This window comes from Entelurus aequoreus, linkage group LG13, assembly GCF_033978785.1.
Source record: "Entelurus aequoreus isolate RoL-2023_Sb linkage group LG13, RoL_Eaeq_v1.1, whole genome shotgun sequence".
NCBI lineage: Eukaryota > Metazoa > Chordata > Actinopteri > Syngnathiformes > Syngnathidae > Entelurus > Entelurus aequoreus.
In genome coordinates, this window is record NC_084743.1 from 22,791,659 (window position 1) to 22,819,093 (window position 27,435).

The following is a 27,435-nucleotide window of genomic DNA, read 5'->3' on the forward strand; positions in this document are numbered from 1 at the left end:
GGCCTATTTGTCATTGTTAAGGGATTGCCTCATCAAATGTTAGGGAATAATTGTTTAAAAACAGACACGTAAGCCACTGTCATGCTTAGTTAGCACATTTTTTGCATAAATATAATGCATTATCCACAATTCTCAGTTTGTACCCAGTTGCCTTCCCATATATCGTAAGCAACTTTTGTGTACAATCCTTCCAACTTGACCTACATAGCCTGTATCATTTATCGGCAATCAGTGTTTCCCATCCATTCATATATTTGTGGCGGACCACCATGAATAGATGACATTTATTCTTTCAGGAGTACATTTAACCATACCATGTGCAAGTCATAGGCAGTTATGAGAATGCAAGTGCATGTCACAGGACGACAGAGAGTCCTAGTGATTGTAAACGATACGGTAAATGTCAGAAGTATCACTAAAACTTCGATTTGGAAGCCTTAGAACAGGGGTGTCCAAAGTGCGGCCCGGGGGCCATTTGCGGCCCGCAGCTAATTGTTTACCGGCCCGCCACACATTCTGGAAATGCTATTGCAAAAATAAAAAATAAACATTAACTAGAAAAAGTTGCAATGTTGACCCAAAGCTGCCATGCAGGCTGTTTTTTCCTTTCGTCTATCTTTATTTTTCTTTTTTGCCATTGCTTAAAAAAAATAAAAAATCAATGTTATAATGAATTATTGACCTATTCAAGGCTCCAATTATTTCACTTTAAAATGTTTTATGTGGAAAATATTGCATATATTGTGTGGTAGCCATACAAAAACATCAACATTTTCTTTGACAAAAGAGCATAAAACAAACAAAATAATAGTTCAAACCTAAAAATGACAGATATATCTGAAGTTGATCTCGTAAATTAAGTGTTGAAAGTAAAAAAAAAAATAATACAAATGTATCACTTTGAGTGGGGCACCTTTTGTATCCTAAATATATTTAATGGGATTGTATTTATCTTTTCACTGTGATTACTCAGAAATAACAATACATTAATATCAATGGTGTCTTGCATTATTTATCTTTTTAAGGCTCTAATTACTTCACATCAAACATTGCTTTCTGAATGTTTTGGGCAGTGGGGGAAATACTGCATATTTCAGTTTTATTATAAAAAACAAAGTTGTCTTGACAGAAAAGGCATACAACCTTTTTGGTTTGTTAAATTTTATATCAACCTGAAGTTGATATACTGTAGAGATTTACTGTAAGCGTTAAATTAAAAAAAAATAAAAAAAATAAAAAAAATAATTTGACTTGTTAACATTTTAATGACTTAAACACTTTATGGTCCCCAGGAACCCTAAAGGTAAAAAAAAAAAAAAAAAAAATCTATATATTTTGATATGATTTGAAAATGAAAACTATCAAAATGGCCCCCCGCTGGCTTTAATTTTTCCGTATGCGGCCCTCAGTAGAAAAAGTTTGGACACCCCTGCCTTAGAACCACCTCGTAGCAAACAATCGTTCATTCATCACATAAAGTACACCATCCCAAAGCAGTCAACGTACTTATACTTTTGTATGCCGCAAAACATCAGAACATGCCCTACATGGACAAGTAAATTCTGTAGATAAACGTACAGTGTGAATGCCCAGAAAAAAAAATGGCAAAGGAGTTCATGAGGATTTCAACTACATTCATATTAGATTTCTCTAAATAAACAAATAAGTGTAAAACTGAGCTCAAATTAACATCCCCTCTACTTTTTTTCTCATTTTCCTTAACACATTACATACATATTTTTCATTATTTTTTTGCAATTAATAAGTGACGTTATTATTAGATATTTTTTGAATCATACATAAGACTAAAGTGTGACCCCAGAGCCACAGCATGTATCATACCTAGTATTTGTAATTTATTCGTGGCTGACTAGCGCAAATAAATACATTTATTAACTCTGCATATTCGGGAAAAATATAAGTCAATTCATTAATAATTAGATATATTTGACTAATTTGCTTTGTAGCTGTAACACAAAGCGAATATAGATGTTTTGTTCATTTAGCTTAGAATATATTGACCTACATCAGATTTTTTAAATGTACAATTTCCTGTTTGTGGCCCTAGAGGGAAACGTTTCGACACACTTATTTTACCTGGATTACATGACAGTGAAATACATAAACTGTAGTAACTGGTTAGTAAGGTTTCAAGCCAGATTTTGGAAACTGTGCAAAAACATCTGTACTGTAGTTCACGATAAAACAACTCTAAAACATGTCAACTACCCAAACTCCCCATTCCTGCTCTTGCACATCCTGGCAACACGGTCACCTCAACAGGCCGTGTTGTTGCCCAAGATTTACTCGTTTTCACAATCAAAAAAAAAGAAGGAGCACAAAGAGGCTGTTTTTCACATCCAACAGGAGAGGCAGACGAGAGGGAGATAGTTGGACCACTGCCCTGGAGATGCTCCTACTGAAATTGTGAGCAGTGTTTTAAGACGTCTAAGTTACTGCAGTCTGTGTCAAGTCCTTTAGACCACGCCGGTGATTGTCAAAAGCATTGTTGCAGGAATGTTGGACTACCATTGAACAGAACAACTTTCAATTCTCAGGGCAACTGATCGCAACTGGACTGTCTTAGAAGTTGCTTCGCCTCTCATCCAAGGGTTTCATCAGTTCATGCTCATAGACATAGATCTAGTCTTAGATTGGTCAGAATTTGATTCTAACCAATCTAATTCTATGAACATGAACTGATGAAGCATACTTGGATGAGAGGCGAAACCTCTTCCAAGAGATACCAGTCCAGTTGCGATCGATTGAATGCCCTGAGAATACAATGACCTGGATGAATGAGAACATCCATAGAAAAACAACTTTGAATTCTCAGAGCATTCAATTGATTGCAACTGGACTGTCTCAGAAGATGCTTCGCCTCGCATCCAAGTACGTTTAATCAGTTCCTGCTCATAGACTTAGATTGGTCAGATCTAGTCTTAGACTTAGATTGGTCAGACTAGTGACTGACCAACCTAAGTCTAGGAGTATGAACTGATGAAGCCTACTTGGATGAGAGGCGAAACCTCTCTCAAGAGAAAACAAACAGTCGAGGTGCGATCAATTGAATGCGTCGAGAATACAATGACCTGCATGAATGAGAACATCCATAGTCAAACAACTTTGAATGTATGGATAGTTGTCTACTGTGTATCAATGTGTGTACATGAGAATATCTAATATCGAAGAATGGTGACGGTCAACCCTAAAACATTAAGAGGCTTGCTCCACAGAAACCGTTGTCGTAGGAGTCTGCACATTTACTGCTGTCTTGACTTCGCTTTTGTGGTCGTCGTCTTCTCCTTCCTCTTCTTCATCCTCACCAACATCATCATCACGCTCTGGGACTGCGAGACCAGCCGAACGATTTCCGTTTAATTCGCACTGGATGCTTGGTGCTTCTCCATTGATTGACAGATCTGCTTTCATGGTGTCCAAGATGGACTGATTCAGCATTTCCCCACTCTTCTGCCCGACACCTTCCTGGGGGTGCACCTCAGCCAAAGGGGGTTCTCTATCTAAGCATTCCAGTGGAGGAATCTCCACATGCGCTTCTCCCCCTGAGGCCAGGTCTTGTGAGGGACCCTCGCCATCTCTGGTTTTCTTGGCATTTAATGTTATGGGAGACCCCTTCAATAAAGGGCCTTTGGTAGGACTCTTGGAGTGTGTCGGACTGAGACTCTTCATGATTTTGTCCCGCTTTTCTGGGGGAACAATCTTGGTGGTGATCTGGGCCATCTTTTTCTCAATGCTCTGGCGTGAGAAGGCCTTCTTAATACTGTCGACCTTTTTCAGACTGGATCGCTTAAACTTGTCGGACCTTCTCTCAAACGATTGGGAAGTACCCGCAGCCCCTGAATCGAACATGCTTCCCTGATCCTCATCGTCATCCGACGAAAGGCTGATGGTCTGGAGACATTCATCCTGTGTATGGATGCCATCAACAGAGCTGGCAACCGACATATTTGGCAGGGTAGATTCTGCATCATACAGGCTTGGTTGGGGGGTCCTGAAGGAATCCTTAACCAACACACTGGTAGGGATCTCATTGTCCTCCTGTTGAGAAACAGACAAAAACAAGGTTAGTCGCATAAGATCCGAATCCGGTACTTTTTTGGCACGGACCGAATCTCGCCGGTCCTACTAGGCACCGATTCCAGTAAAGTCCAAAAATGTGCCATGATTTGGCACGTGACGTCACTCCCTGTTACAGACTCAGTCGGCTCTTCGCGCAGTTGGGGATCACTCCAGCAGCACTGACAGTGGATTCAGCCGTAAGTTAGGTAAGGCTCCACTTTTTTAAAACGCACTAGCTTGATGTTAATATACATTGACTGTGCTATTGACATGCTACCGATTAACATGAGTGATTTTAACTTTTTAATTTCAACACCTTCAAATTTGATAATAAAAACTACAACTAAGATACACGTTACAATCAAACAGCTGGTGCGTAATAAGTACAATACTTACAGTATTAACACTTTCTAGGGCGCAAACGACAGCAACAACCGAAATTATCAACACACCATAAACTAAACTATACACTACTGCCATCTAATGTCTTGGACTTGCAACTTAGTGTCGTACCTGCAAGTTTGACTCAGAAAATTGACAATGGAACAAGATACAACAACTAGACAGCAGTTATCATAACCTTTTTTAAATGTTGCAATAAAAAAATTATACTTTATTATCAAAAACAATGAATAATTATTAACACATGCAAATATACCATAAATTGTTACCTGCATCGTATTGTTTCAATAGTGAAAGGTATCCATCCCTACTATGTGTCTTGTTGAGTACCGTATTTTTCGGACTATAAGTCGCAGTTTTTTTCATAGTTTGGCCGGGGGTGCGACTTATACTCAGGAGCGACTTATGTGAAATTATTAACAAATTACCGTAAAATATCAAATAATATTTAGCTCATTCACGTGAGAGACTAGACGTATAAGATCTCATGGGATTTAGCGATTAGGAGTGACAGATTGTTTGGTAAACGTATAGCATGTTCTATATGTTATAGTTATTTGAATGACTCTTACCATAATATGTTACGTTAACATACCAGGCACGTTCTCTGTTGGTTATTTATGCGTCATATAACGTACACTTATTCAGCCTGTTGTTCACTATTCTTTATTTATTTTAAATTGCCTTTCAAATGTCTATTCTTGGTGTTGGGTTTTATCAAATACATTTCCCCAAAAAATGCGACTTATACTCCAGTGCGACTTATGTTTTTTTTCCTTCTTTATTATGCATTTTCAGCCGGTGCGACTTGTACTCCGGAGCGACTTATACTCCGAAAAATACGGTAAATATGTATATCAGAAGGCTATGGAAAAAAATATGAAAAACTATTGGTAAATCTGTAGATAAATGTGCATACTTTACATACAAATGGGTATACAATATATGTTCACCTTAAATATTGTCAAAATCTGGTATTTAAAAAAAAAAGAGGAGCAGATAAAGACAGTCGATTGGAAAAATTCTGTACTTTCAAGAATTATTTTTTAATTAATACGAATTAACAAAATTCTATGATTAACTACATCCATACGCTAGATAATCAGCTCTGATAAAACATTTTTTTATTTACTTAGAAAAAAAAACTGGTTTTGTATAATAAAATTCTATCCAAACATTTAATAAAGTCAAATACAAAAAAAAACGTACCCAACAGTTCTCTTTTCTAAAGTAAATCTTTACAACATATATGGGCATCACTAATATGATTTGATTTACACCCGTACAATTCAGCACATCTTCAGTGCGCTGAAAACATGTATTTTTTTCCATATCACAACCAACGATGTTGACAATCTATCTCAGAGTCTGCATTCCCTCAGTGTACTCTTTCAGATCACTCTGCATTAGTAAGATCCCTCCCTCATGTTTTCCATCCCGAGTTGGCATAAAGGCTTTGCGTGTTGACATAATTTATGTGTGAAAAAAAAAAATATTCTAACACTCATGCAACGTTCCCAAAAAAGGGTATTTGCATCATCACTTAATCTAGTAGTCTTTCAGTTGATGATCAAGCGCAGCAAAATTAACGATTGTGGAATTTTAAGGGGGTACATGCATTTCAAAATCCATGTATAATGGGAACAGATTTATTGAAAAACACAGAATATGTTCTCATCTTTTCCAAGTGCACTAAAAATGTCAACATCTACCCATTAGTAGGGATGAGTACCAAAACTCAGTACCATTATGGCAAAACTAAGTAGGTATTAACCTATTAAGGAATCATTTCTGTGTTAAATTAATGCAAAATCACCCATAAAAAATGTGTATGTTTTCCATTTTGTACGTACCGGTTCAGGCCCCGTTTAAAACCAGTATCATTTCAAAAATACCAAATTGGCACCAGTATCAGATAATATGTAAACTATACCCAACCCTTACTATGACCGACCAGTGTTTCAGAAGACCCTTATTGAGGTAATAAACAATGAGATGCCATGCATTAAAAAGGGCCCCACCCTGGAGTCAGACGGGGGGGAGGCCAAGCCCGAACGAGCCACACGGGATCATCCCCCAGAGACCACCACGCTTGGGGGTAAGCAATATAATGGTCTTAAAAGGTCAACTTTCCAATGGCAACAGTGTTTTTTACATACACTCAGGGCATACTTGCCAACCCTCCCGATTTTCCTGGGAAACTCCCGAATTTCAGTGCCCCTCCTGAAAATCTCCCGGGGCAACCAATCTCCCAAATTTCTCCAGATTACGACCCGAACAACAATATTGGGGGCGTGCCTTAAAGGCACTGCCTTCAGCGTCCTCTACAACCTGTTGTCACGTCCGCTTTTTCTCCATACAAACAGCGTGCCGGCCCTGTCACATAATATATGCGGCTTTTACACACACACACAAGTGAATGCAATCCATACTTGATCAACAGCCATACAGGTCACACTGAGGGTGGCCGTATAAACAACTTTAACACTATTACAAATATGCGCCACACTGTGAACCCACACCAAACAAGAATGACAAACACATTTCGGGAGAACATCCGCACCGTAACACAACAGAACAAATACCCAGAATCCCTTGCAGCACTAACTATTCCGGGACACTACAATATACACCCCCCGTTACCACCAAACCCCGCCCCCTCTACCGAATTCGGACGTCTCAAGGTCGGCAAGTATGACTAAGGGCCAGTTCGAGTAATATTCCAAATAACACACGCTAAATAGTGTTTGCAAACTATAACATTGCATGTACTATTAGTGGGTGTGTTGAAGGTGATCTACAAAGACTGCATGTGCAATTGATAAGTGAAAAAATGCACCATATTTTACGGGCTGTAGAGCGCACCGGGGTAGGTAAGCCGCAAATTTTAGACGAAAAATAAATATTTTTACATATTTTAGTCACATTGGACTATAAGCCGCAAATATACAGTATCCGTTGTGAAATTAGATATTTGTAAATGTTTATTTTCAAACCTTAACTGTTTCTAAATGATGCCTGCAACAACGGCACTAAAACGGCTGATCAAAGAAAACAGAAGTAATCGCCATTGACTCACTAGCTGCTGAAGCTTAGCTCTCCAATCAGCGAAACAGACTCAATAACTCCACGGTGACAAATTGTTAAATTTACAAAACTTAAACAGTTAAAAAAATGTCACTGTAAGTAAATAATAATAACGCAGACATTTGTAAACGTGTTAGCATATTTGCTAATGTTATCGACGCTAGCTTGATTGCATTACAATAGCACAGACAAATATGCATGAAAACACTCGGACAGTGATACTTTCGGAAGTACATTTTCAACCCACAGCACCTGCAGTGAGGAAATTCGTCCAAAAGATGGCGCCAAAGCACAAACATTAACACACCTTTTTAGTGTCTCTGTTGGTGTAATATAAATTTTTTTTGTTGAAAGCAAAACGTAATGGCCGTTAGTGAAGAAAAATACATATACTAGCTGCACCGTTTTATAAGCCGCAGGGTTCAAAGCATCTAATAGTCCAGAAAATACGGTAAATGAGAATGTTTCATGTACGACCGGTGTATTGTTATGTTGTGGAACAGGCGGCACGCAACAATAATCTGTGCCACCTTTTCTGTGCAACATGGAAGTGTGATCTAGGCCAGTGTTTTTCAACCACTGTGCCGTGGCACACTAGTGTGCCGTGAGATACAGTCTGGTGTGCCATGGGAGATGATCTAATTTCACCTATTTGGGTTAAAAATATTTTTTCCAAACCAGTAATTATAGTCTGCAAATGATGTGTTGTTGTTGAGTGTCGGTGCTGTCTAGAGCTCGGCAGAGTAACCGTGCAATACTCTTCCATATCAGTAGATGGCAGCCGGTAGCTAATTGCTTTGTAGATGTGGGAAACAGCGGGAGGCAGTGTGCAGGTAAAAAGGTGTCTAATGCTTAAACCAAAAATAAACAAAAGGTGAGTGCCCCTAAAAAAGGCATTGAAGCTTAGGGAAGGCGATGCAGAACGAAAGTAAAACTGAACTGGCTACAAAGTCAACAAAAACAGAATGCTGGACGACAGCAAAGACTTACGGTGGAGCAAAGACGGCGTCCACAACGTACATCCGCACATGACATGACAGTCAACAATGTCTCACAAAAAAGGATAAAAACAACTGAAATGTTCTCGATTGCTGAAACATAGTAGATGCGGGAAATATCGCTCAAAGGAAGACACTAAACTGCTACAGGAAAATACCAAAAAAACAGAAAAAGCCACCAAAATAAGAGCGCGAGACAAGAACTAAAACACTACACACAGGAAAACAGCAAAAAATGGCGTGATGTGACAGTACACCTACTTCCAGACAAGAGCTATATTGATACGTAGTTGGTTATGGTTTAAAGTCATGTCCAACAATTGTGACAACGACTTTTTACTGTCAGCTGAGTTTCGTTATTTAATTATTTTCAATGCAAACAATGTGCCTTGGCTCAAAAAAGGTTGAAAAACACTGATCTAGGCAATATAACCTTTTTTTTTTTAGCATATTTAAGGTGCGCCCTGGGAGGAGCCACAGTGTTGTGAACTTATGATGGTGAGAAAATTCAAGTTGGAAGAATTTTTTTTTTTCATAGGAGATATATTATAATTGTATATCTCCTCTATGAAAGAGAAGAAACGGGATTAAAAAACAACAGTAGACACCAAAGCGAATCGATTTAATTTATTTTAATCAGCCCCTAACGTCTTCAAGCAGTTATGCAATTATTCAATGAAATTGCTGAATAAACTTACCAATATTTTTATTTCTGACAGTCCAAATGTGTTGACATGCATACAGACCGAGGATTCTCTCGCCATCATGGCTCTTTGCAGTGATCGCCTCTTTGCAATGACTGTGGCACAGCTGTTTGTGCGTTACTGTGCCAATTTGAACGTACGTTCCAAATATGCTATATATAGCTGCAAAAATAGCGTCCATAACCAGTTTCAGTCTGGATAAATCCCACTGCGGCTGCTAAATGAACATATTGGCATCTCCAGTATTGTGGTAATCAGCATATATTCTGCACATGCATGAAGACAGACAGGCTAAATGGATTGCACTCTCTATCTTGCCCATTTAGGAAACACAATCGCACACGCTTAGTAGAACAGCTTTGCATGTGCTATCAAGTTTTAGTACACGCAAACCAGTTAGGCCCTCTTCTGGGAAAAAATACACAGGCATCAAAATGTCAACTCCCATGGATACTTTGAGACGAACAGAAAGAGCACTGCAGTCAACAAATGTCAAAAGTGAGACACGTGTGTGTCATCAGACATACGTAAACATTGCAATGACATTTTTAAAATATTAGTTGTTCATGCAAGTAGGAATGCACGACAGCCCGCATGGCATTTTAAGACTGCTTAAAGTGACAGGATGCCAAAGGTTTTTGTGCAATGTGTCTTTCACGGAGTGGTATTAACATACTCAAAGACCGGGCGGACCAGATGATCTGGACAACTTAACTGTATAGTTTTTACACATTCTATAGTCAGAGAATGCGGAGTATTATGAGTAAGCAAAGTAAGTCAAGTAAAAGATGGCCTATTAGTTCATGTTAATGTAAAGCTATCCTGTTGAAACCAGATTTTTAATGTCAAAACATGTTTAACTACTCCTGTTCTAATTTCGAACTTTTTCTTAAGTGGTCATGCACACCCTATGACTTACAGATTTATATAAACTTGTGATTTAGAGGGGGTTTTAAATTAATGTTTGAGCTGGAAAGTACATTTTAATTGTGTTAAGACAGGGGTGTCCAAACTTTGTCCACTGAGGGCCGCACACGGAAAAATTAAAGCCTGCGGGGGCCATTTTGATAGTTTTCATTTTCAAATCATAACAATATATATGGATTATGTTTTTTTTTTTACCTTTAGGGCTCCCGGGAACCATAAAGGGTCTAAGTCATTAAAATGTTGAAAACAAGTCAAATTTTTTTTTCATTTTTTTTAAATTTAACGCTTACAGTAAATCTCTACAGTATATCAACTTTAGGTTGATATAAAATTTAACAAACCAAAAAGGTTGTATGCCTTTTCTGTCAAGACAACTTTGTTTTTTATAATAAAACTGAAATATGCAGTATTTCCCCCACTGCCCAAAACATTCAGAAAGCAATGTTTGATGTGAAGTAATTAGAGCCTTAAAAACATCAATAATGCAAGACACCATTGATATTAATTCATTGTTATTTTTGAGTAATCACAGTGAAAAGATAAATACAATCCCATTAAATATATTTAGGATACAAAAGGTGCCCCACTCAAAGTGATACATTTGTATTAGGTTTTTTTTACTTTCAACACTTAAGTTACGAGATCAACTTCAGATATATCTGTCATTTTTAGGTTTGAACTATTATTTTGTTTGTTTTATGCTCTTTTGTCAAAGAAAACGATGTTTTTGTATGGCAACCACACAATATATGCAATATTTTCCACATAAAACATTTTTAAAGTGAAATATTTGAAATAATTGGAGCCTTGAATAGGTCAATAATTCATTGTAACATTGTTTTTTTTTAGCAATGGCAAAAAAAGAACAATAAAGATAGACAAAAGAAAAACAACAGCCTGCATGGCAGCTTTGTGTCCACATTGCAACTTTTTCTAGTTAGATTTCACCTAATTCTACTTTTTTTTAATGTTTTTTTTAAATTTTTGCAATAGCATTTCCAGAATGTGTGGCGGGCCGGTAAACGATTAGCTGCGGGCCACAAATGCCCCCCGGGCCGCACTTTGGACACCCCTGTGTTAAGACAAGTGTTTCAATAAAAATCTTCACCGGGGTTGTTTTTCACTCAATTTGATTGGCTGTACTCGTGTGAATATTTTATATATTATTCTTATATTCTATATTCTTCAACTTTGGCATGTTATGGATGAACTCATCAAACTGTGCCATGCTCCACAGAGCAATAAGATCAATGTTTCCAATTTTTGCTTTGGATTTCAAACATTTTAATGACTGGAAGCACTGGTTATGCGAGGGGTATTAAAGTACCAGTAGAGTGGAAAAACAAGTTTCCTCTATATTGAAGCTATAATCATATTTATCGGATTCATGACACCAAAAGACTTCCAAAGTTTGGGAATAAATAGATATGATCAAAATAGTATCAATCTCACGGAGATTCCCCAGCCATTTTGAGAGTTAATGAGGAAGGCAGTCGTGTGATCTGTAACCTAGCATTAGGAACCACAGATTCCTTCCCCATCAACAACAATGATAATCAAGCAGACTTTGTAAGAGCCAACGATGATTACTTTGGGAATAATTATGATCAACAATGGTTTGGAAAGGACCCATCCTGTCCCCTGTGTACAACCCCAGCAACACTCAAGCACATAATGGTTGGCTGTAGAACCAGCCTCACTCAAGGCAGATATACGTGGAGACATAACCAGGTCCTCAGATGTCTAGCTGACAAACTTGAGTGCAGGAGGATATCCATCAATGCCCAACCCATCAACAACCAGGAAGTGTGCCGACACCTACCAGCGTTTGTTCGGGAGGAGGAAAAGCTGAAGACGAGACCTTCAAATCCTGATCTAAGCCCATTGAATGCAGCCAGGGACTGGCAGATGCGAGTCGACTTAGATCAGAGGCTCATTTTCCCCCCGGCGATCGCAACGACCACCCTGCGTCCAGACCTCGTCCTATGGTCTGATACCTGCCATACAGTCTATATTATTGAACTGACAGTTCCGTGGGAGGATGCCATCGAAGAAGCGTATGAACGCAAGAAGCTGCGGTACTCCAACCTTGCAGCTGAGGCAGAGGACAGAGGCTGGAGGGTAAGGGTGCGCCCAGTGGAGGTGGGCTGTAGGGGCTTTGTAGCAAGCACAACAGCAAAGCTCCTTAGGGAGGTTGGAGTCAGGGGGCAGGCCAAGAGTTGGCCAACACAGCAGAGAGGACGAGCCATTGGTTGTGGTTGAGGAGGAGTGACACCAGCTGGGCTGCTAAGGCTAACACCTAATGGGATGCACACACCCAGGGATTTGATCACCCTGGGGTGGGCCCTTCCTCGGCAGAGGGTGTCTTGTGTTAAGCCGGGCCGAAACACCCCGTGACGCTGGGGCACACAACTGAAGATGTGTCCCAATGGTGGAAAAGCCTCCCAGCAGTGTCACTTAGCCTCATTTAGGTATGCGGTCAGGTGCAAGCCTGGCTCAGGGAGGAGGACGCCCCTGCCATGCAGAGTCCCCAGGGATTGTACCAACTAGTCCTTTCAACAAATTCAAATTCTGATCCAGAACCTTATATTTTTGAGCCCGAATACAAAGAGGATGAGCGATAAGTTTTAGAAGCCGAGTGCTAAACGGAAGGAGCTTTATTTTAACACTATAGCATCAGCAGCATTGCTAGGTGCTAAACATACAAACTAACCATAATAAACCATAATAAAACAAACACTTACTGTAATATTTCCACTCTCGCTGGGATGCCGACCGACGGGGTGCTCACATAAACCTAATGTAGCTGAATTTTTGTGTTAATCTAAATAAAATTTTGGAAGTTATTTGATTTTTATTTTAAAAAAAAATTTTGTGTCACCCTAGAAATTTTAAACACAATTGGATAAGGTTTTAATGGATACAATGAAACAAATAAGCATATAAAGTCAACCTGATTTTCCAATCTACTGGGACTTTAAGGTGACTTCCTTCAATGCTTCTAATTGAATATCCCACCTCTGAAAGAACGATAAGTATAAACAACCTGCAGTACGGAAAATTACAACCCAGTTATACGCACTTTTGCTGGACAGTATTGGCATATTGGATCTCGATAAGAAGTAGGGCTGCAACGATTAATCAAATAATTTGATCAGGAAAAAAGCTTTAATTTATATTCTGGTGCCTCGTTAATCGTTTAATGAGTGAAACTACTGTAATAAAAAAAACTTACAAAATATGGACTGCAATAGGTGACCGGAACTTGCAAAAGAGCGCACAAAAGAGCGGTGGAACAATGAGAGTTTTTTTCATTTGTCAATTTTTTTATTTATTAATGCACACATATTAAAAGTTGGATTTCAACATGGATGATGTGCATTTATTAGAAAAAAATAAAGGTTAGGGTAACCCGAAAAAATATTGATTATTTCAACTATTTTCCTGAAATACGCATTGAGGCTATGAAGTGTTTTACCCAATTACTCGATTAACTGGACAAACTAATCGATAGATCAGTCAATTACTAATAAAATAATCAATGCTGCTTACCTATTTGTAAGTATAAAAAACTTTGATATAATCTTGACTCAGAGTCAAATATGTACGTGTGTCCGATTAAGGTCCGCATTTTTATCTTACGACTACGGAGATTGTACTCGATAGGGAGTGTAGGAGGTCAGATCTTTATGCTCGAATGTCCATTTTCAAATCAAATATCGATACTTTTGATGCTTAAGTTATTTTAAATAATGCCAATTATTCACAGGAACACAGTGTAAAGTAACTAAATCATTGAGATCTTGTCTAGACAAAACGCAATCGGTGTTAAATACTTGTTCACTGTGCTGTGCTCAGTCTTTCAGTCTGTCATTTGTTTATTTAAGACAATTACTGGCAGTTAAAATGAGTCACTCAGTATATAACACATCAAATGTATGTATGTTTTTATTGTAGGCTATTTGGCGCTACTACAAACAAAGAGTTATTGTGTGGAAATATCTACAAAAGTACACTTCATTCATTAACCGTGTTACAAAAAAGATCTGTTAGAAAAATACATAATGTTGGATGTAGACGACACTCAAAGCCTTTATTGAATCCAAAATATACAAATTCAATGAGTTGGTGAATTTACAAACAGCTAAAATTATACTCTAACCTAGTTGCTACCAAAGAATGTACAACAAGTCTTCTCAACAAAAGAGGAGAAATATAACCTTAGGGAAAAATTCAACTTGAAACATTTGTACGCACGCAAAACACTTAGGACCTTTAGTATAACAGAATTAGGAATCAAATTATGGGATGGATTAAGCAAATAAGTCAAATAATGTACTGATGCGATCCAATACAAGAAACAGTTCAAATTCAAAGTATTTATAAAGTACAAGGTTGAAGAACCCTGATAAACATCTTGGACCTTATCGAAAGTTAGATCATCTTATTGATCTCATTATGCAAATCACAATTTATAAACAGCTATTCACAAGAACAGAATTGATCATTTATATGTTTATTTGTTTTGTTCCAAATTGAGCATAGGTTTTTGATTGAATTTTGATTGATTGATTGAAACTTGTATTAGTAGATTGCACAGTACAGTACATATTCCGTACAACTGACCACTAAATGGTAACACCCGAATAAGTTTTTCAACTCGTTTAAGTCGGGGTCCACGTTAATCAATTCAAGGTGAACAAATATGTTTGAAATCGCTATGAAACAGAAAGGTTCTTATTCTTCCTATTCCTGTTCGGACAGGTTATAATGAGAAACTGCAAATGCAGTATGTGATGCACCAGCAGCCATTCCAAAGTGTAAAAAAATACATCGATGAATCTGTGACGAAACCCAGCATTAAACCCAGCAATAAAAGATCATTTAATGTTTAACACGTTCATGATCTCGATCCCTTTTGAAGTCATGATTGTTTTATTATGCAGTACAAGTCTTCCGTTGTAGAAGTGCCATTTTCATGAAGAGCAACTCAAGTAATGTGAGCCAGCGCTTATGTAAGCCTGTTCTCTTAATCGCAAGCTCTATTCAAAGCAAAGAGATCAGGGAAGGGCAGGACAGGACGGAGTGGTGTCTAACTGAAACAACTCAAATGAGTGTTTGTTATTTTGCGACTGAAGTGTCTTTTCATGCCATGACAGGAACGATACACTTGTATACAGCCAATGAGCGTTGTGAGAAGGCTAACATGATTCGATCTTATATTAATGAGACTTCCTGAGATCAGAAGTGATAAATACTAGGATTTTAAAACATTTTTTTTTACATGTAATCGAGGAAATAATTATTTGATTTACAACTTTACAAAGATAGGAACAGTCAATCATTTTTGGAGAAGGGTTATTATAACACAATATCAACAGAAAACAAGTCTGACAATGAACCAAAAACACACGCAACAGTTGTGTTCCTCAAGGAAGAACCTCGGGACGTCGTTAGCATGAGCTAATATGCTAACACGTTTACGAGTGTCTGTGTTAGTATTATTAACTAACAATGGCATGCTTTTTGTACGCTTTCAGTTTCACAAATTTCTCACTAAATTCACCAAAACGTCACCGTGGAGTTATTGAGTCTGTTTAGCTGATTGGGGAGCTAGCTTCCGCAGCTATGGACGGTTGTACTTCCGGTTCAAAGGACGGTACAGGAAATACATTTTACATTTTCAACCAGCAGCACCTGCAGTGAGCAAACCTGTCCAAAAGATGGCGCTGCAGCACAAACAATAACACACCTTTTCAGTGTGTCAGTCAGCGTCCTATTAAAACTATTTTCTGAATACAAAACATTATGGCTGTTAGCGAAGAAAAAAACAAATTAGCCGCACCGTTTCATAAGCCACAGGGTAAAAAAGTAGCGGTTTATAGTCCGGAAACTACGGTATTTAACTCAATCATATACAAAATAATTTATAACTTCATTTATATAATTTGTTTTATTTAAGTGTGTCAAAAATAACAAGTTGACTCATCTGATTAGTCACAAAAAATATCAGATTAATCAGGTATATACACAGATTAATCACGCAAATCATTTTGACCGTACATGCTCCTTTACCTTAACCGCGGATGGTTATACTATGTTACGCTGTCAGTGATCAGGTTAATGCATATGTCAGTTTGAAGATGAGTGAGGAGACTGACTGTTTCACTTAAAAAATCCAAATGGGACTTTACATAAAACCTTTAGCAAGTTGTACGCAAATAAATGTAGTGAATTCAAGTAAAACATTTAAAAATGGTCCTGTGTTAAAAAATTGGGCTCTTTTAAGTTGTTTAAAACGTTGCAAGGAAGTAGAAACCTGTGATTAATCCAAATTCAGAAGCGTGATTAATCAGATTATAAAAATGTATTATTTATAATCACAAGTTTTTATTTTATGTAAGAGGGTAAACCTCCAAATTTGCACCCACCCATTGCAGCGCTTACTTTTATCGTTTTACCGTCACATCCCAACACATGCAATAACATATGTTGTGTATTTCCTAATATTTATATTGCAAATGGGCACGTGTGTACTGTTTGTCAACAAAGGTGTTTTACTGAGTCATCGGATAATGTCTGTTTTGCACACATGATTCTAACATAGTAAGCAGGTGCCTGCGGTCATTAAAAAAAACAAAAAAACATTGTCAAAATGTAAAATGGGCACTGCCATTGAGATGAAGGAGCTATATTGCATAATGGTATAAAAAAAACACAGTAAATTGACACGCCCATTGTTTGAACTACAAAAAACAACAGGGAGCCAGATTTTCAGGTTAAGAACTAAATAAATTATTGAAATAGAATGAAGGTGCAAAAACAGACAGTTTGTGAGATTGCTTCATTGTAACTAACACTCAAAGTATCCATTAATTCATAAAACAAAAATTTTACTATGAGTGGAAGTGGAATTCATTACCAAAAACGTTCATAACTCTCCCTTATTTCAAGTAAATTTGACGCCATTTTTGATTTTGATTTTTTTCAGATTTCAATCAATCAATCAATCAATGTTTATTTATATAGCCCTAAATAACAAGTGTCTCAAAGGGCTGCACAAGCCACAACGACATCCTCGGTTCAGATCCCACATAAGGGCAAGGAAAATCTCAACCCAGGGGGATGTCAATGAGAATGACAATGAGAAACCTTGGAGAGGACCGTAGATTTGACGCTATCTGCTCGCCTTAATACATTATTATACTAGACAGTTTTATATTATTTTCTCACTTTTTGTCTACCACATTGTCCATAAAAAGAGACCGATTATGCAATTTTTTTTGTGTGGGTGGTGTTTAGGTGTTGATGGTCCGGACCCCAGGACAACACTTGCAGGCCAAGTGTAGGTAAAACTATATTTAATGACAAGAACAAAAATAGTCTAGCGGGAAATGCACAAAAACAGATAAATAGTAGGGGTGCAGAAAAAAATAAAAATCACAACCGAATCGCGATTCTTATTCAATCCAGCTCTAAATTGATTTAAAAAAATCAATAAAACAAGACAATAATTTGAAAAAAAACAAAAAAAAATGTTTTGAATACGTTCTTAGCCCATCTCTAAACCTGTAACCGTTTTTTGAAAAATATCATTATAATTATTATACCAAATAATAAATTGCGAGAATCGTTTTGAATCGAGAATCGATTTCGAATGACATCGTCATCCCAGGATTGAATCGTTAGGTGGTCAAAGACTCACACCCCTACTAAATAGTCACAAGAAGCATATGCTTATATAAAAAGCTATCCAACATGGAGGTACAACACACAGAAAGCAACGTCTAGAGCACAGGGCTGGCCTAAAAAGCATCCAGATTGGCAACCAGGGACAGGTGTGTGATGAACATGAAATAATACATAAACTAAGGAATCTAGTACTAAATTCTAAACTTTATAATGACACAAAACACTGCATATTATATCAATGATAATTCATATTATATGAAATTCTACAGATTTGCACATTTCCATTCAGACAACCTCACCAAATCATCCATGGTAGTGCAAAACATTGACTCAAGCGATTGGAGAAATGTACTTTGTCTACTATGATCATACTTCAATTGCGTTGCAGCTCAGGAAGTACATTTTAATGTCAACCCTACAGACTTGTCGCACACATGGGGGGACAGTCGGAAGGAAGTAGGAAAGGGAGGAAAGGAAATGGAATTGCACGATTCACCATTGGATTGTCCTCTAAGACACGGTCAAATGAATACCCCATGAAAAGCATATGCTTAACCCAGACTAAAGCATTTTAGTACAACACTACTTCATACAGCAACATATTTTTATTATTACATACAGTATACAGCCAAAATGTTCATTCTGATTTCTATTTCTTCTTTTCCAAAAATAGTTGCATATATAGCAAAGGCATCCTTTTCCACCTACACCCCTCCCATAACTGCCGTGCCACAAGAAAACAGAGCACACCTACTGAAGGCTGCAGGAGCTTATATAATCACATAGCACAATAAACACACTGCTGAAATGTGAACATCGTTTCGGTTGAAAGCCATGATAATGAATCAGGTGTCAAAGGACCTGATTTATTGATGTATATCTGTGTACGAAAATCACTCATGCAGGACAAAACCGAAGAATGACAGCACGGCATAAGACATTCCTATTTTTTACATTTACTGTTATATTGTTGCTCATATCTTCAATTAACAGGTAACATACTTTGTATACAATCAAAAAAATTGTACACCAGAGATAATGTCTGTAAACGACAGAGGTTTGAGTGAGATCGGCCCATACCGATACAGATACCGATCACATGTATTAATTGTAAAGTTTTCAATTTATTTAGAGTGTTGACAGTTTAACAATAGCAACAATAATGCTGCACGATTTTGAGAAAGAACCCAACTGGGATTTTTCTTTTCAAAATTGCGATTTTTATATTTTACAGGTTTAAAAGCACCAAAATGTGAAAATAATGAGTGATGGAAGACATGTTACTTTTAGACTGTCAATCAACATATTCTTGTTTCAATGTGCCAAACATTAAAACAATATGACATTTACTTTAAGAAATATTTGCTTTTATGCAGACAGACTCAGAGCTTGTGTCTACCTCATGCTTTTAAACTGAAGAAATAGTGCAAGTTAAAACTCTACTATGCAAAGCGAAAGCTATTTATCAACAACACCCAGACATGCCGCCGGCTTCGCTGGACCTCTTGTCAGATGGACTGCTGCAAATTGTAAAAGTGTTCTGTGGTCTGACGAGTCCACATTTCAAATTATTTTTGGAAACTGTGGACGTCGTGTCCTCCGGACCAAAGAGGAAAAAAACCATCGGGATTGTTATAGGCGCAAAGTTGAAAAGCCAGCATCTGTGATGGTATGGGGGTGTATTAGTGGCCAAGGCATGGGTAACTTACACATCTGTGAAGGCGCCATTAATGCTGAAAGGTACATACAGGTTTTGGAGCAACAAATGTTGCCATCCAAGCAACGTTATCATGGACGCCCCTGCTTATTTCAGCAAGACAATGCCAAGCCACGTGTTACAACAGCGTGGCTTCATAGTAAAAGAGTGCGGGTAGTAGACTGGCCTGCCCGTAGTCCAGACCTGTCTCCCATTGAAAATATGTGCCCCATTATGAAGCGTAAAATACAACAACGGAGACCCCGGATTGTTGAACAACTGAAGCTGTACATCAAACAAGAATGGGAAATAATTCCACCTGAAAAGCTTCAAAAATTGGTCTCCTCAGTTCCCAAACGTTAACAGTGTTGTTAAAAGCAAAGGCCATGTAACACAGTGGTAAAAATGCCCCTGGGCCAACTTTTTTGCAATGTGTTGCTGCCATTAAATTGTAAGTTAATGATTATTTGCTAAAAAAAACAAGTTTCTCAGTTCGAACATTCAATATCTTGTCTTTGCAGTCTATTCAATTGAATATAAGTTGAAAAGAATTTGCAAATCATTGTATTCTGTCTTTATTTACGAATTACACAAAGTGCCAACTTCACTGGTTTTGGGTTTTGTACATTTGGCTTTGTATTCATATTTTTTTTCCTCCTAATTTTTGTTACTTTGCAGCACTTCCCACTAGTGAGTGGCGAGGTTCTCGGTCTGTGCTTCCTGCGTGTGTAAAGCTGGCGGTCTCGCTCTCCGCCCAACGAGACAAAGATTGCGGATGACTGAAAAGAGGGCTCACTGCGTCCAGTTAATTCTACTGTTAAATAAACGCGCTCAGAGCGATGCTCAGAGTGAAACCCCTTTTTTGTTGTTTGAAGCAACGCTCAACAATTCTGGTTGAGGAACATGTCTGTCACTCAAAAGAAAAAGAAAACAATCTGCCTTCTGCAGTTACGTTATCGCAGTAATTAAAACCTTGATGTTGATTAATTGTGCAACCCTAATCAACACAATATTCAAACTAGTTCCTTATTCTCTTCCTCTGTATGTAATATGTTTAGCCTTGTCCTCTAGGGCAGTGGTTCTTAACCTGGGTTCGATCGAACCCTAGGGGTTCTGTGAGTCGGGCTCAGGGGTTCGGCGGAGGTCAAGACACACCCGACTCATCGTGTAAATAAAAACTTCTCCCTATCTAATCGTGTAAATAAAACCTTCTCCCTACTGGTGTATTGCGGATACGGCAACAGCAGAAGTCAGACTGATTTGCAGGTGTGTAATTTGTTGTGAGTTTATGCACTGTGTTGGTTTTGTTGTTTGAACAAGCACGGTTCATTTTGTGCACCAGTAAAAAAACATGGTATCACTTTAGTATGGGGAACATATTCACCATTAATTAGTTGCTTATTAACATGCAAATTAGTAACATATTGGCTCTGAACAAGTCATTATTAAGTACTTATTAATGCCTTATTCTGCATGGCCTTATTATAACCATAACCCTCTAACCCTGGCCCTAACTCTAACCAAATAACTCTAAATTAAGTCTTTAGAGGAACATATTCTAAGTAACAATGTTCCTCTAGTGTCCAAAAAACTCTAAATTAAGTCTTTGTTACTTAGAATATGTTCCCCATACTAAAGTGTTACCAAAAACATATAGCTTTGTCTTGAATTTGAAAAAAAAACCATCATTTTATTTTTCACTAAAGAAGGGTTTGGTGAATGCGCATATGAAACTGGTGGGGTTCAGTACCTCCAACAAGGTTAAGAACCACTGCTCTAGGGACAATAATGACTAAGATGCCAAGAAATGCAGTTTCTTCTGTGTATGGAGACACATAATTAGCTCTGAGCTGCTTGTCAGCCCGGGGACCAAAAATACAGTGTCGGCCAGTTGCGATCAATTCAAAGCCCTAAGATTGATAGAAACATTATTACTATTAGGGATCTTTATATACAATAATACAGTACATATCATATGTTTTTGCCTAATCTGCACACAGCTGCAGGCAACAGTCCCTGTTCTATGTAATATTAGGAACCACTCGAAACACTTCTTGTTTGAAGCAATTAAAAATGACAATCTTTTATACTCGAGGCATTCAGTAGAAAAGCACTCAAGTAAAAGCACTCAAGTGACAAAACTGCAAAACCTTGCCTGTCAAGACCTTATTAAAACATGCTTAACATGCATTGGAAAATATGCACAGTATGTTGCCTTGGCAGTTCAAGATAAACATGAGGTCAAACACTTGGATATATTTTTTAAATATTTCCACAGTACACGATAACTATACAAACCCTTGTTATACTGTCCTTCTCAATGTTTTAACGTTCTTTTGAAAACATTTTTTAGTTAATCAGTTTCACTTGTATTATAAAGTTTAGTCAGAGACTAGAGCTGAGCCAATAAATTGATATCAACATATATTACAATAGACATGTAATAGATCAATAAAAAATGTGTTTGTGATTTATACATACACACACATATATATGTATACACATGCATATATACTAGGGATGTCACGGTATAAACATTTCTTATCACAGTTATTGTGACAAAAATGATCACGGTTATCATTATTATCATGGTATTTTTAAATGTGCTCAAAATTTTCAAAAACTATACTCAAATCTATTAACCACGGGCAGCACGGTGGTACAGGAGTTAGTGCGTCTGCCTCACAATATGAAGGTCCTGGGTTCGATCCTGCACTCGGGATCTTTCTGTGTAAAGTTTGCATGTCCTCCCCGTGACTGCGTGGGTTCCCTCCAGATACTCCGGCTTCCTCCCACCTCCAAAGACATGCACCTGGGGTTAGGTTGATTGGCAACACTAAATTGGCCCTACTGTGTGAATGTGAGTGTGAATGTTGTCTGTCTATCTGTGTTGGCCCTGTGATGAGGTGGCAACTTGTACAGGGTGTACCCCGCCTTCCGCCTGAATGCAGCTGAGATAGGCTCCAGCGACCCCCCACAACCCCGAAAGGGACAAGCGGTAGAAAAATGGATGGATGGATGGATGGATCTATCGACCAAGTTGTATTTTTTTTTAAAACACAACACATTCAAAATGTATGTATGCACCTCAAGTAGAAAATGCAATGTGCATGTGAAAGCAACACAAGCATTATAAACAAAGTAATATGGCAGAAACTAAATAATACCATAAACAAATACAAAAACAAATGTGAAAATTGTGCAAGAAGGAAATGAGCTCGAATATACCTACAAACGAGGCATAATGATGCAATATGTACATGCAGCTAGCCTACATAGCATGTTAGCATGGATTAGTTTGCAGTCATGCAGTGAACAAATATTCCTTATTAGCACTCCACACAAGTCAATAACATCATCAAAGCTCACCTTTGTGCGTTCACGCACAGTATAAAACGTTTGGTGGACAAAATGAGACAAAGGAGTGGCATAAAACACGTCTTTCTGTGGCAGCGACGGAGAAAGTTATACATGTAAACAAACTGTTGAGCCACAGCCCACACAACGGTGAGTTCAAGGGCCGCTGAAATTAGTAGGACAAAACGATCCTCAACAAATACTCTCATCAGTGAAGCATAAACATATTAAACAGTGGGTTTTCTAACAATTAGGAAGGTTTGTGTCGTGTTTGTCCTCCTACAGAAACCATATTAAACAAACAACATTTTTTGCTCCATTTTTTTCCCCCATCTCCACACATTTTTGAAAAAGCTCCATGGAGACACCAGGGCGCCGCTGAAGAGCCAGCCGCATGTGGCTCTAGAGCCGCGGGTTGCTGACCCCCGGCCTAGCCCTATCGTGGACCACCACGACGGCACCACATGTAAAATATGGCCAGCTGTATTGTATATTCTTATATAATATGTCTTCTGCTGGAGGCACTTATCCTCAGCCAATCTACAACCTGCTCTAACATGCAGGAATAGATCTGAATTAATGATTTAAGAACAGTTCCAGTGAACCGCAGCCCTGCCAAAAACTACCACCGAATAAGAACTAACTCAAAGGATTGAATTGTTGGCATTGTGCTTCCAAAGGCGTTACCTGCAGCAATCAATTGTGACACAATTTTCCATGCATTGAACAGTATCTCATGTATTTGCTAGACGTTTTTAAAAACTTCTGTCAGGTAACTCATTAAAGAGAGCTCCAGGGCGAGGCTGCAACACAAAGGACTGTTTGTCCTCCAGTTTGTCTTGTGACAATGAGTAATGCAAAAGCAAAGTTTGGCAGGTCATTGTGTCGTGTCAAGCAAACATCTTTCAATTGTGCTTTTTAAAATTTTTTTAAATATATATATTATTCATACAAACTTACGCATAAGCCTAAAAAGTTTCATTGAAAATGAATTGCTTCCAACAACCTAGCTTTAAAAGCACGGCATGTTACATGTCACTGGGTTGCAAAGCACGTTTGTCTTTCCTAGCAATGTGAGTATGTTTACTTTTTGATAGTGAGTAAGAGAGCGCTGACTCAGAATTTTTACATGCACACAATCAGAATACCAGCATAGTTTGTTCTCAGTGTTTTCACACTTCTCTGTGAAGTCCCAGGTTACATGCATTTTCTTTAATTTGATCATTGGTCAACAACATATACATACATACATACATACATACATACATACATACATACAATAACAAGGTGAAGCATGACTTTTTAAAGCGCTGGTGCTGTAAAAGTTCAAGGTGTGGCTACAAATTTAACTTATCACCAAGACTGTGTGAATGTAGAGTGAATGAATGATGGGTTCTGATTTCCCACTGTAAAGCGCGATATAAATCTAATCCATTATTATTAAACAAATAAATCGCTTTCACATTGCAAGATGGGAAAGCGATTGACTGCCTATCCGTAGGAACTGTTGATCTTCAGGTAACAAGAAGCAGAGAGGAACGTTATTGTTCACTTTTTCCCTAACGAAAAACACACATATTGTTAATTATCTGTATTAACTTAAGTGTGAATACAAAAATAAAGGTTTGACACATTACATAAACAGGTAGGTTTTATTCTATCATACTGTTAGGGCATCTGGTGGCATCACTATTAGCCTTTTGAGGGTGAGTCTATCAAAATAATTAATCATCATGTTATATAATTATGATTTATATTAAAAAATTCATGTTTTTATTACTGGGAACCAACAGATGTTCATCTAACAGAACAACAGTTTTACTCATGTACAAACCAAAAAATACACAGCAAAAGACGTTACAGAAAACACACAAAAACTTGCATTTAACGCGAGTAACAACGACTAAGCGCTAACAACAGACACGTAACCTTTACTGTGAGTAACAAAGTGACCGTAAGCAATGCTAGGTACTCCACTAGAGCTGTCTTCAAATAGTCAAAGATTTGACGATTCGATTCGGAGGAAGGTGAGTTAATACCGACAGCTACAAAACTACATATGACCATCTGTTTATTTTGCTTAAAAAGAACTTCATAGAGTCGACTGATCATCAACAATGGGCATAATCACATTCAATTAAACAAATCTATGATTGGAGACAGCCCTAGCACAACTAACATTGCCTCTACAAAATCAGTACACATTTATTGCCTGTACACACAAACAGATTTTCTAAATCGGAAGAGATTTCCATATGTGTTTTACAGACCCTACACATGATGCATATGTTCCTTCTTGACTGCACTTAAATGTAGAATATATGTATAATATATTTATATTATTCACATGTGAATAATGCTGTATCGTATTTAATGTCTATTGTGAGTGAACTGTGGTGCTGAATTTCCCCCAGGGATCAATAAAGTACTTTCTATTCTATGATGATTAAAAAACAGGCATTGAACAGTTCTGAACATTGTCTTTGATGTGTTACGTTAACGTCAACACAGCACACATAACACTTCTGTCCTACCACAGAGCTGGACTCTAAACCTTCAAGGCCGAAATTGTAACGTGATCCAACAAAATAACAAAACAAAGAACATAACAACCGCCATAGCAACAACCGGAACACAAAAACAGGCAACATGGAAGATGAGGGAATGATAGTGGTCTTGGGACTACCGTATTTTCCAGACTCTAAGCTGCTACTTTTTTCCAACGCTTTGACCCCTTTGGCTTATAAAACGGTGCGGCTAATTTATGGATTATTTTTTTTTTGCTAAGGGACAAAACGTGTTGTTTTGTATTTAACAAATATTTTTCATATTACACCAACAGAGACACTGAAAAGGTGTGTTATTGTTGGTGCCATCATTTGAATGAGTTAGCTCACTGCAGGTGCTCCAGGTTGACAATGTACTTCTTGTTTCATGCTGGAAGTATATACGTCCATAGCGGTTCTGCTTGAAAGGATTCTTCACTCATCACTCCAAGCAATGTTTGTAATTTTTACAATACAACTAAAACAATTCATACTTACTAAACCGTCCCATGTGGGATGTCTGTAGGAGTGTTTTCGTGCATATTGGTGTGTGCTATCGTAATGTAATCAAGTTAGCATTAGCGAATATGATAACGCGTTTACAAGTGTCTGTGTTAGTATTAGGGCTGCAACAACTAATCGATTACATCGATTAAAATTGATTATTAAAATTACTTGCCGATTAATTTAGTCATCGATTCGTTGGATCTATGCTATGCGCATAGTTTTTTATTTTTTATTTAATTTTTTTTTTTTTTTAATAAACCTTTATTTATAAACTGCAACATTTACAAACAGCTGAGAAACAATAATCAAAATAAGTATGGTGCCAGTATGCTGTTTTTTTTCAATACAATACTGGATAGGATAGAAATGTAGTTTGTCTCTTTTATCCGATTATTAATCGATTAATCAAAGCAATAATCGACAGATTAATCGATTATCAAATTAATCATTAGTTGCAGCCCTAGTTAGTATTATTGGAAACAATTAAGGGTATGTAAATAAACATTTGCAAAATCTTTCCTACGGGTATGTATCCGTGGTTTATGGTCCGGTGTGGCTAACATATGTAAAAATATTTATTTCTTCTCAAATTTGGTGGGTGCGGCTTAAATACCGGTGCGCTCTATAACTGTATGACAGAAAAATGCCATACTTAAACAAAGAAAATAAATAATTGAGACAACGTGAACACAGACTTTATAATCTACTCAACAAGCTAGAACTTGTCTTCAAATTAAGATAAGAACCATCAAGAACGATATATATTGAAGCCGTTCTTTTGCATATATAGACTCAGGCTTTCCCCACGGACATAATGAGTTTTGTTTAACTTGTTTACTAGTTTAATATTGACCATTTTCAGCACCATTTTTGGGTCAATTATCGAGACAAATTCACTCTTAACACACCTCAGACTACTTGGGCATTTGCTGTCTTTGGTCAGAAGGGAAGGTAAAATCGGGACAAAAACAACTTTATTGACTTTATGCGCGTAACCAGCTCAAGGCATGCATTGTTGTACGGAAGTCAAACACTTCATGTTGTGTTGTGAAGCAAGGTTTAAAAACATGAGATAGTATCAGACAGTATACCTGTATTACGCAATCTCGTCTTTGTGATTGGTAACATTGTTTTCTATGGTTGAGCACACAACAAAGGCTGTGTATCCTAAAAAAAAGGAGAGTTATTGTCTTTTTGGACCTTTGCAACTTGTAGTATTGGCAAACTCGGCTGCATTTTCTGTCTCGATTGTCCCCTTTTTTGTGCACGACTTCTTTCACTGCAATTTCACTTGTGACTGAGATGCACCTCCTTCTACTTTCCAGTCTGGTCTTGTCAAAGGAGATCAAAGTGAAGGCAGACTTGAAAAATGGGTGTGGTGCAACAGTGTCGAAATCAGTAAAAGCTGCACCGCTGGGTAGATGAGTTTTAGAGCCGAG

The 27,435-nt window shown here is 37.7% G+C and overlaps 1 protein-coding gene across 1 annotated transcript in view; it reads right to left on the reverse strand.

Moving 5' to 3' along the window:
- Positions 1-1,773: 1,773 nt before the first annotated feature.
- Positions 1,774-27,435, reverse strand: part of LOC133663253 (caveolae-associated protein 2-like) — a 43,895-nt gene continuing 18,233 nt past the window's right edge. Inside the window, exon 2 of the mRNA XM_062067601.1 lies at positions 1,774-4,059. Within this exon, the coding sequence (XP_061923585.1) occupies positions 3,217-4,059 (843 nt within the window). The 3' untranslated portion in view covers positions 1,774-3,216. The remainder of the gene's footprint in view (positions 4,060-27,435) is intronic.